Source organism: Poecilia latipinna, unplaced genomic scaffold (genome assembly GCF_001443285.1).
Source record: "Poecilia latipinna isolate Pla-1442-1.1 unplaced genomic scaffold, P_latipinna-1.0 Scaffold1623, whole genome shotgun sequence".
Lineage (NCBI taxonomy): Eukaryota > Metazoa > Chordata > Actinopteri > Cyprinodontiformes > Poeciliidae > Poecilia > Poecilia latipinna.
Window position 1 is genome coordinate 149831 of NW_015114239.1, and position 15866 is coordinate 165696.

At 39.6% G+C, this 15866-nt stretch overlaps 2 protein-coding genes and 1 long non-coding RNA gene across 9 annotated transcripts; 1 reads left to right on the top strand and 2 right to left on the bottom strand.

Moving 5' to 3' along the window:
• Positions 1-924: 924 nt before the first annotated feature.
• Positions 925-8903, bottom strand: mxra7 (matrix-remodelling associated 7). Of its 4 annotated transcripts, none has more exons than XM_015059372.1 (5): positions 8275-8726; positions 6189-6278; positions 6056-6089; positions 5834-5942; positions 925-1392 (listed from the first exon to the last, which is right to left on the bottom strand). In XM_015059372.1, the coding sequence occupies exons 1-5, from the start codon at positions 8533-8535 to the stop codon at positions 1278-1280; spliced, it is 609 nt and encodes a 202-aa protein (XP_014914858.1). In that variant the 5' UTR covers positions 8536-8726; the 3' UTR covers positions 925-1277. The 4 variants fall into 4 exon arrangements, with proteins under 4 accessions (XP_014914858.1, XP_014914856.1, XP_014914859.1 ...); XM_015059371.1 differs by adding an exon at positions 4000-4057 and having other exon boundaries at positions 1305-1392; positions 6056-6278; positions 8275-8903; XM_015059370.1 differs by having other exon boundaries at positions 6056-6278; positions 8275-8728.
• Positions 3886-6131, top strand: LOC106964100 (uncharacterized). Its single transcript, XR_001428325.1, has 2 exons — positions 3886-3977; positions 5851-6131. It is a non-coding gene; the product is annotated as an uncharacterized LOC106964100 (long non-coding RNA).
• A 2411-nt stretch (positions 8904-11314) lies between the features above and the next one.
• Positions 11315-14624, bottom strand: srsf2a (serine and arginine rich splicing factor 2a). Of its 4 annotated transcripts, none has more exons than XR_001428324.1 (3): positions 14048-14623; positions 12230-13588; positions 11315-11771 (listed from the first exon to the last, which is right to left on the bottom strand). XR_001428324.1 is itself a non-coding variant. In XM_015059368.1 (3 exons), the coding sequence occupies exons 1-2, from the start codon at positions 14401-14403 to the stop codon at positions 13234-13236; spliced, it is 711 nt and encodes a 236-aa protein (XP_014914854.1). In that variant the 5' UTR covers positions 14404-14623; the 3' UTR covers positions 12038-12317; positions 13210-13233. The 4 variants fall into 4 exon arrangements, 3 of the variants coding, with proteins under 3 accessions (XP_014914854.1, XP_014914855.1, XP_014914853.1); XM_015059368.1 differs by lacking the exon at positions 11315-11771 and having other exon boundaries at positions 12038-12317; positions 13210-13588; XM_015059369.1 differs by lacking the exon at positions 11315-11771 and having other exon boundaries at positions 12041-13588; positions 14078-14624.
• Between the last annotated feature and the right edge of the window lie 1242 nt (positions 14625-15866).

Genomic DNA, 15866 nt, shown 5'->3' on the forward strand with positions numbered 1-15866 from the left:
TTGTATAATAAACATTTCTGGATCAGGTTTGGTAGATCAGAGTTACTGTATAAATCATGCTTCTGTCATGAGACTATGAAACATAAAAAAGACTTAGATGTTGCAATGTTGCTATATAATGTGGTGAAATTAAGAAGTAATGATGATTTTAAGCAATATAATCATCCAGCATAGATCGTCTTTACCAAAGAGGCAGGAAGGGAATTTCTCAAAGACTGAGCTCAACTACTCTAAACTGATTTTATAGGGGATTAGTTAGTCAGGCTATCTGCTCTGGTAGCCAGCCTGCAGTCTGCTGCTTTACAGATATGATCCTAGCAAAGCGGCCTACACTCTTGGCACTCGTGTTTTGACACCAGAAATCTTTCAGACCCTTTTATTCTTGCAGACTTGGGGTTAGGCTCGCTTAAGTTTCCTCCATCAATCTTTGAAGATAGAAGCAATTCTGTTCTAAATAAGTGTTGATCTTTCAGCCAGCTGACCGGCACTGCACAGTAACAGGTGGGTAACTAGCAACCGGAGACACTATTCTCCATTCAGACTGTTCACTTCTGCTCTCCCTGTGGGATCTAATTAATATTTCTGTGTCTTTAAACCTTTTGAACATTTGGGATACATTGATGCCAATGACCAGTTCAAGAATGGAAAATTATTTACTTTAGCTGCATGCCCTGTAAGTAGTTGAATAAAACCGTTTTATCATTTCTTTCTGACATATTTGTTCACAAGTTTATTAGTTTTCTTTTAAAGGGTTGTGCTCTGTAAGCGATAATTACTAATGGATTAGTTTTGACATGGCACGCCACACTGTAGCAGGAAACTGAGCTGCTAAATATTCTGCCTCGGCTGGTCTGCTTCACAAAAACAGAAGCGTTTTCTTAGAATTGAATTCATATTCAAATATTTTTAGACCTGCCCAACAAGTGTGGCAGAAGCAACAAAGGCAGGAATTTCATTAAATAAAGAGGAAATCAACAGCAGCAGTTTTCCTAGAAACAGCTTGGACTGAAACTGAATAGGCACACACAAATTTATACAACGTTCTGGTTTATTATGCAACAGTTTGAAAGTTAAACTCATAGAACTAATAGAAACAATGCTCCATTGTGTTTTTCATAATTATCTGATCGGTGCAGGCGTGCGAGTGTGTTTAATACAAGTTAAAAACAATAAGCAGTTGTTGGAACGGACAGCCGTGTTGAATACTTCAGGGAAATTAAATGACATATTTGGAGTCCTGAATAAGTCTTTGGAGCAGATCAGGTTGCGGAGGAGTCTCAGATGGAGTAGAGTCTGAGCTGCTCCTCCAAGTCTCCTTCAGACATGTTCCCGAATGTCTCCTTGTTGTCTTTCAGCAGCTGGAAAATGGCGGCCAGCTGCTCCCGTTGCACCCTGGGGGAACAGACACAGAGTAAAATGTTCAGAAAGTCTTCTCCAGGTACGTAATAAATGCAATTTCTAATAAACAGGAGATCCTGCACAAGGATTTCTTTGTATCTGGTCTGGAAAATTTAGGCGTAGTGCTCCAAATGCAGAAAAAAATAACAGAATCTATATTTGAAGAAAACAAGTACTACTGCGGTATACAGCGTCTTGCAAAAGGACGTTCACATTTTATTGCATTACAGTCACAAACCTCCATTTATTTTATTGAGATTTTTGTGACACACCAACACAGAATTATGTCATTTTAATGAAGAAGAAAAGTGATAAATGGTTTTAAGATGCGACTACAAATGAATAACCTAAATTACAATCTTAAAAAACAAAATAAAGCAGCTATTTTCAGAGCCTTTGCTACAATGAAAGGTAGACCATTAATCAGAGAGGAATCATTTTAGCTCTGGAGGAGCTGCAGAGATCCACTGTTATGACGTTTTGCTGGACGATAAATTGTCCCAGAAATTATTGCGACAAACAATTATATTTTGATTTTGATTTTCAAGTAATATCAGTCATGTAAGTACATCCTCTCAATAAACTTTAATTTCTAATGAACATTAACACCGGAACTGGAATACATTTTAAATATCCAAAATAAATAAACAAAACACCTAAAGCAACAAATAAAATGGAGACTTTTGTCATCTAATGTAGAGAGAGATAGAAGAAAAACAAATCAACATGCAAATGGAAATTATCAGACTCGTTTTAATTTATGCAATTCATTGATTTATTGCTTATTACAATACTGATTGGGTAAGAAAACATGTTTACTGGACATAAAGCTCCAGCTTTGGAGATAGTACAGACTGAACCCAACAGACTTGGGTTCAGTCTGTACTTTTGCAGCAATTACAAAATGATGTAATTGCTGCAATTACATCATTTGCTGTAATTGCAGCAAATGATGTTCTCCAAAGTCTTAATCCAAGGGTTGCTGAATAAAAAAGCACTCCACACTTTTCAGATTTTTATTCCTAAGGGATTTTGATGTAGGGTTTGGTCCCGTGTAACACTTTGAGAATATTTCGGCTGTTTTAAATGTGTGTTATATTTTGTGAATGTTATCTTTACTTGCTGAAGTGAAGTTTGAGTACCGCTATAGGTGAGTGCTGATTTTGGAAAATCACTCTGTTCATATTGACACACTGGAATCTCAGAGATGCATTAAGTTTACAGCTGACTAAATGAGAGATAAACATTTACTCAGATTTAGTAGCAGACAAGCCTGATTTCAGTTTATATCATTAAAATACTTTAAGTAAATGTTCAGGTTTTGCAAACTACTTAAAAAAAGTACAAAGTGCCATTGCAGGGGAAGGAGTATGGATGAATGGAAAAAACAGTTACACAAAAGTGTTTCATTGTAAAGACGGTTTGTAGTGTGTTTTGTTGCAACCTGAAGTGTGAAATAAACTTCAGTGGAGTTTGAAAACAAAATATGCGTATAAGTTTATGTCTGGTTGAACAATGCGTGTGCCCAGTTGATTTTTTTTTGGGGAGGGGGATTTTATTGTAATCCATAGGGGGGCCCCAGAAAATCTGTGGCACTGGCTCATGATTAATAAAAACCCAAAACTCAGTTTCTTAAAAATAATAATAATAAAGAAAATTTTATATTATGCAATTAAGAAGACTGTTTTTTATCCAGAAATGTTAAAGCCTACACTTTTAGTGGACAAGCAGACTATCAATGACAAGCTTCACAAGAAGCTTAAGCCAAAAAAAAAAAAAGAAGCCGGCTGCTCAGAGAGTGCTGAGTATTAACAGAAAGTTGAGTAAAAGGTAGAACTGTGGTGGAAAGAGGTTTATATACAATAAAAATTACTTTTATTCTAAGAATTTGCATAATGTCTCTAATATTTCTCCTTCCAAAAGGGCTTAACTTGAGGAATCTAACAGTTTCAGCTAAAGTCCTAGATATGTCTGCAAGTTATGACTCTTAAAGCACAGACTCCAGCTCTTTCCGAAACACTCTATTTTTATTTATTTTTTTAACCACAGTTCTTCCTTCCACTAAACTCTCCAATATAAATATTTACATACAAATTAATTTTCTGGGGAAAATTCATTTTAGGTTCATTATAAACCATTTTAATCAAAATTAAGAGAAGTATACTTGCAATATATAACACTATTTGGAATGAATTTTCATTTATTTTCTGAATTACTGAAATAAAACTGAACTTTCCAATGTTAATCTATTTTTTAAACGCTTCTGCGTTTGACTGGACAGCTCCAAAAGACCAACGTGTCGTGACACTCTAACCCCCTCTTGTGGCGGAACAAAGAAAACCCCAACAAGGGAAACAATCAACACCTGCTGAGGCACACCTGTGGACCACACTTCTAATGGAGGAAAACAGGAGGAAGACGTGGGATCAGATAAGCAACACTGTCACACCAGTCGCTTCATGGCCACATGAGGATAAAGAGCTGCTGAGGTAAACATCACTGCTGAGATCAAGATTGGCTAATTGCTAATTAGTTGATTTCACCCACTGGCCAGAAAGGGACTCTTTTAGGACAACTAGGTGAGGATAACTCATACTTTACCACATATCTGCTCCTTTTTCAGCTTAACAGACACTTAACGTCTGCGTCGCTTTTACTCCTGCAATGATAAGAGCAGGATATGCAGATATGCTTCAGACAAAGAAAAAAATCCCAACAACTTTGGCGTTTTCTTCAAGCAGCGCTTTAACACTTGGATTTGTTTCTTTTAAATCTCCTGTTATTTGTCCGTCAGACAGCTAATGGTGCTTAGCAGAGGCTCAGTCTCACCTTTACTCTCGTCCGTCTAAAGCTGAGCCCAGACAAACGTGCACCGTCCAGAGTCACACGTGAAGCAGCAAAATGGAAGATGGCTGCAGAGCTGATGTTGGCGATAATGATAGATCTGACCATATGGACTTTTAATGGAAAGTTTTATTGCATCTTTTAGCTTTTTGTTTGGTTTCAGTGTATTTGAGTAGGGTTTATACAGATATGTTTTAGACTGGGATTATTTTTTTCTCTTTTTACAGATCAGTTATCAGAACTAGTGACGGGCTGTCGAGTCGTACACACATCAGTACAAAACTCAACAGAGAGAAAACATCTGACGGGTAAAATATTCACACCTTTTGGTCTCTTTATCCACCTTAATCTTGTCAAATGTTGCTATAGGACTGCTTGTAGGGGAAACTTTTGGCGAGAGAGCACAAATTGCAATAAAGCAATTAGTTTTATACAAGTAAAAAAGTTTGTAATTTAATTATTTTATTTTTTTTTTTTCAACTTTTCTGCTTTATGCAAGGCTGAAGCCACAAATTATGCCACTGCTTATAGGTTAACTTGTGGCTACAACAGATGTGTGTTGAATCAGAATCAACTTTATAATTAGCAATTTGACTTTGTTCACAGTTTCTATCCATCCATTATCTTCTGTTTTCCTTAGGTAGCCCAAGGCGTTCCCAGGCCAGATGAGGAATTATACAAACAAGGATAGAAAATATTACATTGGAAGTTACTATTAAAGCTGGCATGTTTGCCTCCATCACTTTGTCAACAAATGGTCCAGGGAGGAATATTTTTTGTGGTTGGTCCAAGAAGAATTGCCTTCTGAAAACGACCGAAAAAGAATGTGAGCTATGACGTTCAGTAGAAATAGAGTAAAGCAGTGTTTGTATTTTATGATGCATAACTTATAGACGATGGTTCTCAATCCTGAGGGTCCACCGGCCTCAGCTGCATGACTGAAAAGACCAATATGGTGTCGCAAACTCAAAGAGCCAGACTATGGGTCTCTCCAGACGATGACACCAGAGCACAACACCAGTGTGAGGCGAATAAAAATATGCCCATCCTCATTAAAGAAAACACGACAAACTTCATGACCGTGTCAGAAAAAGCTCTGATGCGCCACAGGAGTTTTAAGCATCTGATTTATATTAACAAAGTTGGAGAAGCTGCTAAAAATGAGAGTATGCTTAGATGCTAATGTCCATAACAGAAAGCCTTTTCTTCAGCTCAGTCTTTCAAAGATAAACGCACAGTTGTGATTACATTATCCTGTTTAAGTTTTAGAAGTTCAGGTTCCCACATGTCTTATTTGAATTTGCTCGGTATGCAGCGCCAGTCCTCGAGTGCCACTGTCCTGCTACTTTTGGTAGCATCCCAGATCCAACATTACAGAATGAAAAGTCTACATTACACCTTTAATCTGCTCATTTACTATTTATTTGATTCAGATGTATTGGCGCAGGAATGAATCCAAAAGTTGCAGGACAATGGGACTTGAGGACTGGAACTGCAGATCTCTGGTTTACATGTAATTAGGCTGTTTATCCACAAAGCATCATGGGTCATATAAGAAAAGTGTATATTCTTCTAAAAGTTTTTCACTAACCTCTGCTCCTCTGCCAGCTCTTCTTTGGACATCATCACCTCTAAATGGTGCGATCGTGCCTTTCCAGGAACATACTTCAAGGAATTATTTGCATCCGATTCCACTTTCGCTGTTCAAGCAGAAAACAAGAGTGCATGCTGATGAAACGGAAATAAATCCTGCCTACCTGTTTGGTAACATTAAAATGAGAATGTAGCAAGAATTTCAGGTGAAAATGCTTACCGTTGTCCCCTGGGCTCTCTGTGGCTCCTTCAGTCTGGGGATAAGAGAAAGCACACTTTAGGAGCTCCGTATCAGAGAGCCCAATGAAAGACCTGCGGCCCATCGCTGACGAGACCTCGGACGACGAGTCTACCTCTAAACTGGGGACAGAAAGGCTCGATGTGGAGGAAGAGGACTCGACTGCTGCACCGCCTTCTGCGTGAAAGTGCGGGTGTCCCTGCTCCTGTCAGAGAATTATTACGTCAGAAATGACCTACCTCTTAAATTCATCAGATAGTGACTTTTTCTGCTTGTTCTTTGCGTCTGATCCAGGTGGCTAAGTTTGCAAAGGTTCTTAAAGTATGCAAGTTGTTTCACCGAGTTTCACGTGGCATTTTGTGGCTATTTATGAATGGTAAGCACAAATCAGAGACGGCCTCTGTGGAAGCTGAGGTATACCCACAGGTGTTACCTTTCTAAATAAAGACAAAACTAAACAAAATACATCGGTCTATAAGTCTGACAGATATGTTCCCTTTCTATTGTACTGTCCTGTTGCACAGTTCTCTTCACAACTTCCAGGTTGAATACTGTCTGTTCCTTACATCCATATCAGTCATTTGTTTTTATGAAATAAAACCAACAATTTTTAATCTGAGATGCTTGGAACTGTTTTTTGTTGCATAAAATATTTAAAATAAAAATGTTTTCCATGTAGTTCCTCTGGATGCTGTGGATTATAAAAAAATATCTAAACCAATATTATAGAAGTAATCACGATTGTGGTTTGTTCAGATCCAGCTTCCTTCCCTGTCGCACATGAGCGTATGACTGGGACTGACTGAATGCAGTTTTAGTGTAGAGCACTTTGACTAGCACAACTAGAAAACACTACATAAATTCAGTTCATGTATTTATCAATGTTAAGTATTCTATTAATATTTGTACATTAATAAAAACATGTTACCCTTCTGAAAAGTGCGTCTATACTGTATATCCACTCAGTACTTGGTCAGGGCTTCTTTTGGATGAATGAATGCATCTTCGCAGTGAAGCAGCATGGAGGCTTTAAGAGTCTTCTGATGTGCTAAAGAGCCAGGTTGATTTTATAGCAATCTTCAGCTTGTCTGCATTGGTGGCTCTGGTGCCTATCATCCCTCTCAACAGATTATCTAAGGAGTTCAAGTTAGGGACAAAATCAGCATCTTCATAAAGCTTGCCAGCAGAGGAAACGACAGAGGCACCGACTTTGGTCCTGATAAAACACAGTGGACCAACACCAACAGATGAAATGGTTCTGTAACTCATCACAGACTGTGGAAGCTTCACACTGGACCTCAAGCAACTTAACTCTCCACTCTTCCTCCGGTCTCTGGCATCTTGATGTCCAAATGATGCAGTAAACAGAGGATTTTAGTCCACTGAGCAACAATTAGAACAGCCAAGATGCTTTGACGACTTCCCTGGTTCGCTTGACACAAAAACTCTTGACAGTTGCAGAACATGACCTGGATACATCTGTGTGGTGGCTCTTGAATCCCCGACTTCAGCTGCAGTTCACACCTAGTAAATCTCCTCAATACTCTTGAATGGACTTTGCTTCATATTCCTCTCACACAGCTTTTTCTTCCACACAACTTCCCATAAAATATAAAAAAAAATTACTTCTTTATCATTTTTGTTTTAGCTTAGTCTCCTACCATAGTGTTACATCACCCATCTTCATTCACACATCTTTGTGGTCCACAAATCTGTGGACTTAGGGAGCCAGTTTGGGTGTCCTTTCCATTACAAAAAAAATATTCTAATGCAAATTACAATAAATTAACAGGTAGTCTTATACATGAATTGGTGCATGGTAAATTGTTTGCCAAAAATTACTATAACTTCATAATTTTCAAAAATGTCAATATTGTTTATATTGTTAAAAATAAAAATGTATATATATAGGTTAATTACTCTGTAAGCCCTTTCTAAAGTCTGGCCCAATACTACACTGTGTGTGTAAACTAAATATTCCAAATTTATTCACAAAAAGAAACATCTATTCAATAATATTCTAATGTAGTAAGTTGCATCTATACATTGCGCTTTAGTTAACCTTTATTTGTGGATCTAGAGCTCCTCCGGGCTGTTGTACATCCAGACACTATCTGAGTACTTAAAACAGATTAAGGGGGAATTACGCAAAACACTAAAGCAAACAAAACACTTTCCTGCAGCATGCCAGACCTACTCACAGATTTCACTACATCCCAGTGGTCGTGTGAGCTCCCACTGATCTCACTCCAGTTGTCGGCTTCCGTCTTCCTCCCCTGCCCGGCTACATGGCCGTTCAGCTTCGCCTCGGACGCCGCTGATCCTCCGTCTCCTCTCTGGCCGAAGTAACTTCGCGCATTCGCGAAGTCCGCCGCGGGTGACGAGCCTTTGAGCAGCGACGTCGCGACCACCATGGCGAGCAGCGTGAAAATGATAGCGGCCAATACGAGAGTTGCCTCCATTCTTGTGATTCTTGTTGCGTCGCCGCCCCGGCGTCCACTCACTCGGCCATCCCGCTTGCTAGCGATAATCCCCCACCGTCAAACATCAACGGCAACGGCCGCAGTTTATCGGATACGGGACAATCTCCCAATCTTCTCTCCAACCAGAACGTCACATCCTCTGGTTGCAGCCCCCACTCCTAACCCCGCCCTCTCCGTCTGCGGACTACCGGCGGTTGGACCGGGCAGTTGGACTGGCACGAAGCAGTGCAACGTGCTCGGCTCTGCGTCTGCAGATAATCCCATCAGCAGGACAAACTGGCAGACCCAAATGGTTTCTGACAGAACTCGTGTACTGGAGGTGTAGGCTGATAAAGTAAAGCTGTCAGCTGAAGGGAAAACACTCTTACCTTCTGGTCGACACCTGAAGTTAAAGGAGGATACCGGGAAAAACACCATCAGGGTAGATATCATGACTAGGCTACCTGCATAAATATGCTGCTGAAACAGCTGTGACCCATTGACATTTTGAGGTGTGCTGCAACTTTTAAATCTTGCGAGTTGTATTGCACCTCGATGGAACGGATTTGATTACCCGGTACATCCCACAGAGGCTTTGATTGGATTGAGATGTGGGGGGAATTGGAGGTCAAGTCAACACCTTGAACCTGTTGTGCTTTCTCACAAAACAGAAAACCAATACAAACAACCTTACATTATGGTGGAGTACACTGTCTGGATGCAAGAGGCAACAGTACTAAGGCCTAATCCACAGGTAGGAGGGAATCTGAGAAAACACATACATTTTGTCCATTGTTTTCACCACGACACATCTTTTTTAAGTCAGCAAATTTATCTTTTTATAAGCCCTGGAGACTTTTTTTCAGCAAGGCAACCCAAAAGTTCACATCAGCAGGTGTATAAAGGGAGGTGCTGTGTCACTTTGTTCTCCAGTAAAAAGAAAATACCTCTTTTACCATTTTTGAAGAGACTTTAAACAGCAGGAACAATATAATGGAACATATCAGTTGATTTTAGAAAACCCTAACTATAACCACTCTGTACCTAGTTTGGGCCGACACAATCAGATTCAAATAAAGTCTGCATTCTGGTTCAGGCAAATTCATACTCAATCAGATTCAGGTTGAAAAAATGCTGAATTGTTTCCAGTTCAAGCCAATTACAGTTGATTCCAACAAAATCAGATTTACATTTATTCCAGTTTAGGCCAATTAATTATATTATTGCAATTGCAACTCAATGACATTATGATTTCAACCTCTTGGAACAGTTTTCATCCAGGACAGCTATATATCACAATGCTACACACTGAAATCATATATATCATTTTCTACAGCTAGGCTTTTGCATTTTTGCTTACGTTAAAATTATTGCAGACAAATTAACATTTTCTTACAATGAAAAATGTTGCAATGTTGCAACACAAAGAATTAGCATTTAAAAACCACAGTATTTGCATTGTCCATAGCTAAAGGACTACATCTATCCAATGACTTTTACTAAAGAGTAGACTTTGGAGCACCTACTTATGATTTTAACTGATTTATTGAATGTGTCTACATATCGCAACATATTTTTTGTTATTTTAGTTTTCTATAAAATTTAAATTTTGTTGTAACTTGAGTATTTTTTAATTGACAATAAAAATTGGTGCCTCACCAATTCAAGTCACCTCAAATTGCTTCATTTTTGGCTCAATGCTTTCAGGTTTGGTCATTTTAACAAAAGCTGCATTAGATCTTATTAGTGAAATTTAGGTTAGATTTGGTGCAATTGTAATTATAAATCTAGGTACAATTTATAAGCCATAAAACGTCCTTTCTGAAGAGAACAGCCAGAATTTAAAAACAGACATAAAACACTGCTGTAATTTTCAACTCTAGTTTGCAACAAAAAATAAAATCCTTCTAAACAGAAAAGTAAATGCAGGACTAAGAGTTCCCCTGAGATGGTTTATTATTTTACAGCAGCTCTGTGAACTCTGCTAACAGTAAGGCAGTGATATACAGCTTCCTTTCATGAATAAACAGTTAACAGTGGTGTGAGTTGCTGATTAACAGTTGAACTCTTTCATGGAAGAAGTGTTCATGTTGTTTTCCTGTGAGGAAGTCAATGATTGTACTTTCCCTGCCTTTAAATTCCAGCTCTGAAATACAAGTGCATCTCAATAAGTTAGGATATCACTGAAAAGCTTTTTTTAATCAGTATTCATTCAGGATTTGTTTGCAAATCCTGAATTGCACTGACACCTCTAGTCTGTTTCTGCTGAATTGTCAAGGAAGTCAGACTTCAGCAGAGTTGGGTTTGGTACCTCATCTTATAATTTTTTTGATTTTTATTGTCAGGGTGAATTTGGAGCCCAATCAAGCAGAGATGCTGCGGTATTAAAATCAGGCATCGATACATCTGGCATTTACATAAAGCTCACCAGCAGAGGGCAGCATGTAGCGTTTCAAAACTTTCAAATGGATGTACCGACTCAAAAGTACTACAAAGTTTTGTAGACCTGCACTGATTTTGGACTTCAGAAAACACAAATGAGCAACACATCAGAGACTTCAACCATCTTGGATCCTATGCCTCCCCCACTCTTCCTCAAGACTCTAGGAAACCAATTTAAAAAAAGAAATGTTTGGGGGGAAAAAATTACTGTTCAATATTTCTTACGGACATTGCAGATTACATATAACTAGTACTTTATACAAGCTAAAATATGTCGAGAATCATTCATATTTAACAAGTTACACCAACAAAGACATTGAGCACAAAGTTAGACATATTCAATTCCAACAAAAACCTTTATTGGCATTCATTTGATGCAGTTACAAGACATTTGAGGTACACAGAATGCGATTCAAAAGATTTCTTAAGAAGCCATTAACTGCCCCTTAACCCTTCTCTTGGCGTCCCACTGGGCTATTTTTTCAAAGCAAGCAAGACCAATTCAGTGGATAAACCACAGAAGGAAGGTTGACATTGGGACACAGAAGAGAAGGAAGGGTGAAGAGGATAGAAGACAATATGTACAGCACATGTAGGGAAGTAGAGGTCACAGACAGGAGAGGATGGATGATCTGCCACACCTGTGAGCTTACAAACCGGCAAACGGCAGCGAAGGGTCGAGCCCCGGAACTGCACCGGGCACTCAGCACCGCAACACGCCACACCATGTCACCACCGCACTGCACCGCATCTTAACAGCTAACCAGCATTACTCAACTGCTACACAACTGCGCCTAGTGCACAAAAGATACACAAGAAAGAAGGTTAGAGTCATAGGAAAGCAACTTGAACTAGACAGAAAAAAAGCAGAAACAAAATGTTGCTGGATTAAGCAAATCACAAATTTAAATGGCTTTTATGTCACTGTACACTAAGCCATTTCCCTCCCCCAGTATGAGTGGCAATACAGCTGTAAATACTGCAAACAAAGAGACATCATTTCCTACATCAACTTTTCAAATAAGTTTCATATTCAAAAATGAACAGAGCCTGCTGAAAATTATATTTTGTTTCAGAGGAATTTATTACAAATTCAATGAAAAAGCCCACCCCAAAACGGCAAATTAAAAAATACCCCATAAATCCCTTTCAATATACTCAGCTTTACAAATGATGTCAAAGTTACAGAATTTGTCTCAGATTACAAAGGAACTTAAACATTTAAAACATTTTAGACCAATATCCAATTAACCTTTCAGTCTGCATTCAGTGGTAATAGTGGAGTATTCTTGCCAAAAAGTGAGGCTGTTCCGGATGTCCTCAAAGGCTCAATGCAAGATCTGGAAGGAAAAACAGAACTTAAGTCACCAAGAGCAAAAAATAGACGCTGGTATCAATTCCTGCAGCTGATCTGAATATTTATTGCATGATCTCTGTCCTGACAGTTAAGAAATCCTAGGTAAACATTTTACTCAATAACTCACTTCCTTATTTTACATGTTTCCTGGCCCCAATTCTTCCCACACTAGCTCTAACAAGGGTCTTGCACCCGGGCATATTGGGAAAAACAAACCTCGGGGTCGGCTCCCTTTATGTGAGGCGGCGGAAACCACAGGCACAGGTGGGTAAACTGCTCAGTGCATCTGCCTGTGTGCCCCGCGAGAACGTACCTCACCACACCACCTCATACACCAATTGACAGCCCGAACCACCGCCATGACGACCTGCTTCATAGCAACCACCGTTGCCTCGGTGACCTGCTCCTTAGCAACTGCAATGGCTCTCAGCAACAGGCAGGTCACATGGGCGGGTCACACACTAACTGCTCTCACACTGCAACACCCCCATCTCCTCCTCCTCTCTTTGCAAACAGGACTCAGCAGCTTGGAGGAAAGAATTCCACATTTAGGTGAACGGTTTGAGTAAGCATCCCACATCCCAACCACCCGCCTCCCAGCCCAAACATCAATACAAATGTGAGCACCCCATTTTTATCATGATGCTTTTTAAACCAAATCTCCTACTGCCTGTGTGTACTTTAAATTGGCTGGGAAATAAAGTTTCAAAATAAAGCACACACAAAGCTAATACTAGACATTTAACAAAGTTCTAACAGCATTCTGCAGACTTTGCCACTTGCGTGAAGCGTAAAGCCTGCAGAACACAAATTTAAGAAATAAACAACATTTCAATAGATAAAGAATAAAATAAATCAACCCTTCCCCTGAATACCGTCATATTGCGTCCACATTTGGGTTAAGGCTCTGCTTCGTTGTTTCCTGGTGATTTAGGTCCACTCTTGGACTTAGACCTGGATCGGGACTTTGACCCCCTGTTGGAACCCGGGGTTCGACTCCTCGACTTGGACTTGGACCTGGAACGGGATTTGGATCTGGAGCGAGACCGTGATCTGGAAGGAGACTTCGACTTGCTCCGCCTCGGCGTTCTGGACTTGGATTTGGACTTCGACTTGGACCTGGACCTCGATCTGGACCTGGAGTAGGAACGAGACCTGGAGCGGCTGTAACGGTTACGGCTCCTGGATCGCGAACGGCTTCTGCTCCTGGAGCGGCTGCGGCTTCGTCTGCGACGGCGGGGACTAGTTGAGCGACTGTAGACGCACACAAAATGACAAGGCATAAAAAAGTGAAACCAAACAGCAACAGAAAAGCAGCAATGCTGCAATCTGGCAGCTACACCTTTTGCAGGAAGGAAGACAAAAAAAATTCCATCATAAATGCTACAACAGTAACTATTTAGTGTTTAAATACAATTTATTGTTAAAATAATCTTGTCCCTACTCTTTTCAGAAGTAAGCTTTTTTCTAAGATACAGTTATTATAATAAAAGGAAAATATGATATTAAAGCCTAATCTTTCAATATAATATAAATTAATTTAAAATGCTTTGAAGCATGTTAAAACCATTTTATATGCTCTCGATATAATTGTTTTTATGAACCTACTGGAAAAAAAAACTTGGAACCACGCTGCTCTAAGCTCTGTGACCACGTGCCCATTCGAGCACATGTACAACAAAAACATTATGCTACACCTATATTCAAAATTACCTCCTGCTTCTTCGTCCGTAGCCTCCGTACCTGCGCGGTGGAGCCCCTCTCCGGCTGTACATCGAGTCCGGCGGCCGTCCGTAGCGGGCCATCTGAACCCGCAGCTCGCGCCCGTCGAGCAGCGCGCCATCCATGGCGTCCATTGCGTCTTCAGCGTCGCGCTTGTCGAGGAAACGCACGAAGGCGAAACCGCGGCTCTCTTTGGTGTACCGGTCCCGGGGAATGTACACGTCCCCCACCCGACCATACTTCTCAAAAACTCGTCGGAGAGTTTCGGGAGAAGTTCTGTAAGTCAGGTTGTCCACTTTGAGGGAGGTCATCCCTTCGACGTCTGGCGGCGGCCTACCGTAACTCATTTTTCTTGGTCGTTTCCAAGCAACGAAGCGAAGCTCCTAAGACTGAAACTGTGAGGCCTCTATAGCCTAATAAAAAATATTTTTGACTTCAAAATGGCAAGAAGGTTAACCTCCGCCAAATCAATCTAAGTTATGAAAATACAACCACTCGGTGGTTGTCTAACCGCGCTGCTTTTCACGTGAAATGGCGGCAGTGCAGCTTCCTTTTCCTTTTTTCTTTGCGCCCGTGTTGGCCTCCTCTGATTGGCTATTTAGCAATCCGCCCCTTTCTGTGTAATTATTACACTGCCCCCTGTTGACTAGGAGTGCATAACATAAACCGTAGAAGTGTACCGCTTTGTTTTGTCTGAAGTAATTTAGTTTAGTCAATTTAGCCCTTTTTCGATTTTCCTGTGTATCCTTTCCCATTCTGTTACTTTATTATTATTTAGTTTTAATGACTACACAACTACAATGGTATTTCATTCCTTATGCTTCCTATTTTATACTTAAATAAAAGAAGTTAAGCCTTTTACTAACTCCTGCCATTTCTAGTAAAGTAGGTTTAAATGTGGTGAATGATGTTTTAATGAATATTTATAAGTTTAGATGTCCTACTTACATAAAATTAATTACTTTTAGAATTACATCTGTCTGAACTTACCAGATTTACCTAAAAGGTTCCCATACAGAAAAAATGACCAAGTAAGTTTTGGTTTTTATTGATTTTTGTGAACTTACACTTATAGACCACTAGGTGACAGTGTAGGAATCAGTATATTAGATTCCAATGAAGTGGTTTACATGCAAAGAAATTATCAACACACTCAGATCCAAGATTAACGGTTTTTGATTATCTGTCCACTGTAGCGACTTCTAGTCATTTAGGAGTTAATTATCGAGTTATTCCCAAGAAGTCGATATGATTTTATTAAAATGTTTTAAACTTTGCCTGTGTGGTATGGTCACTGACCTTTATAGGACAAATGAATTATGCTTTTTCAAATCCATTTTAAACCACAAAAGCACATTGGTAAAGACACATAATAAAAAATGACAATGGAAAGTTGAGAGAAAGGAAAAAGTGGGGTAGCAAAAAAGAGCATACAAAACAGCAGTTAACCGCAGTCTAGATTATGGTTCAAGAACCACAGGAAGCTGTATCCAGGTCTTTGGGGTGTAACTGTTGCATCCACATCATTAAGCCAAAATGGCCATCAGCTTCTTTTCTTTTGATTGACACCTATTTCAATCAATAGTGCTGGTCTACGCTCTTTCCATAACCAATTAAATTCATCATATCCAATTAAATTCACCTCCATATCCAATTAAATTCACCTTGTACTTGATTCACCATGTGAATCAAGTACCACTTAACATGTTAAATATTCAGTGTTACCTTCACACAGAGAGATCAAGCTGCTGCGTATGCTTCAAAGAATTGAAGAACTGCATCTATGCATTTTACAGGTGTTTTTAGGGGG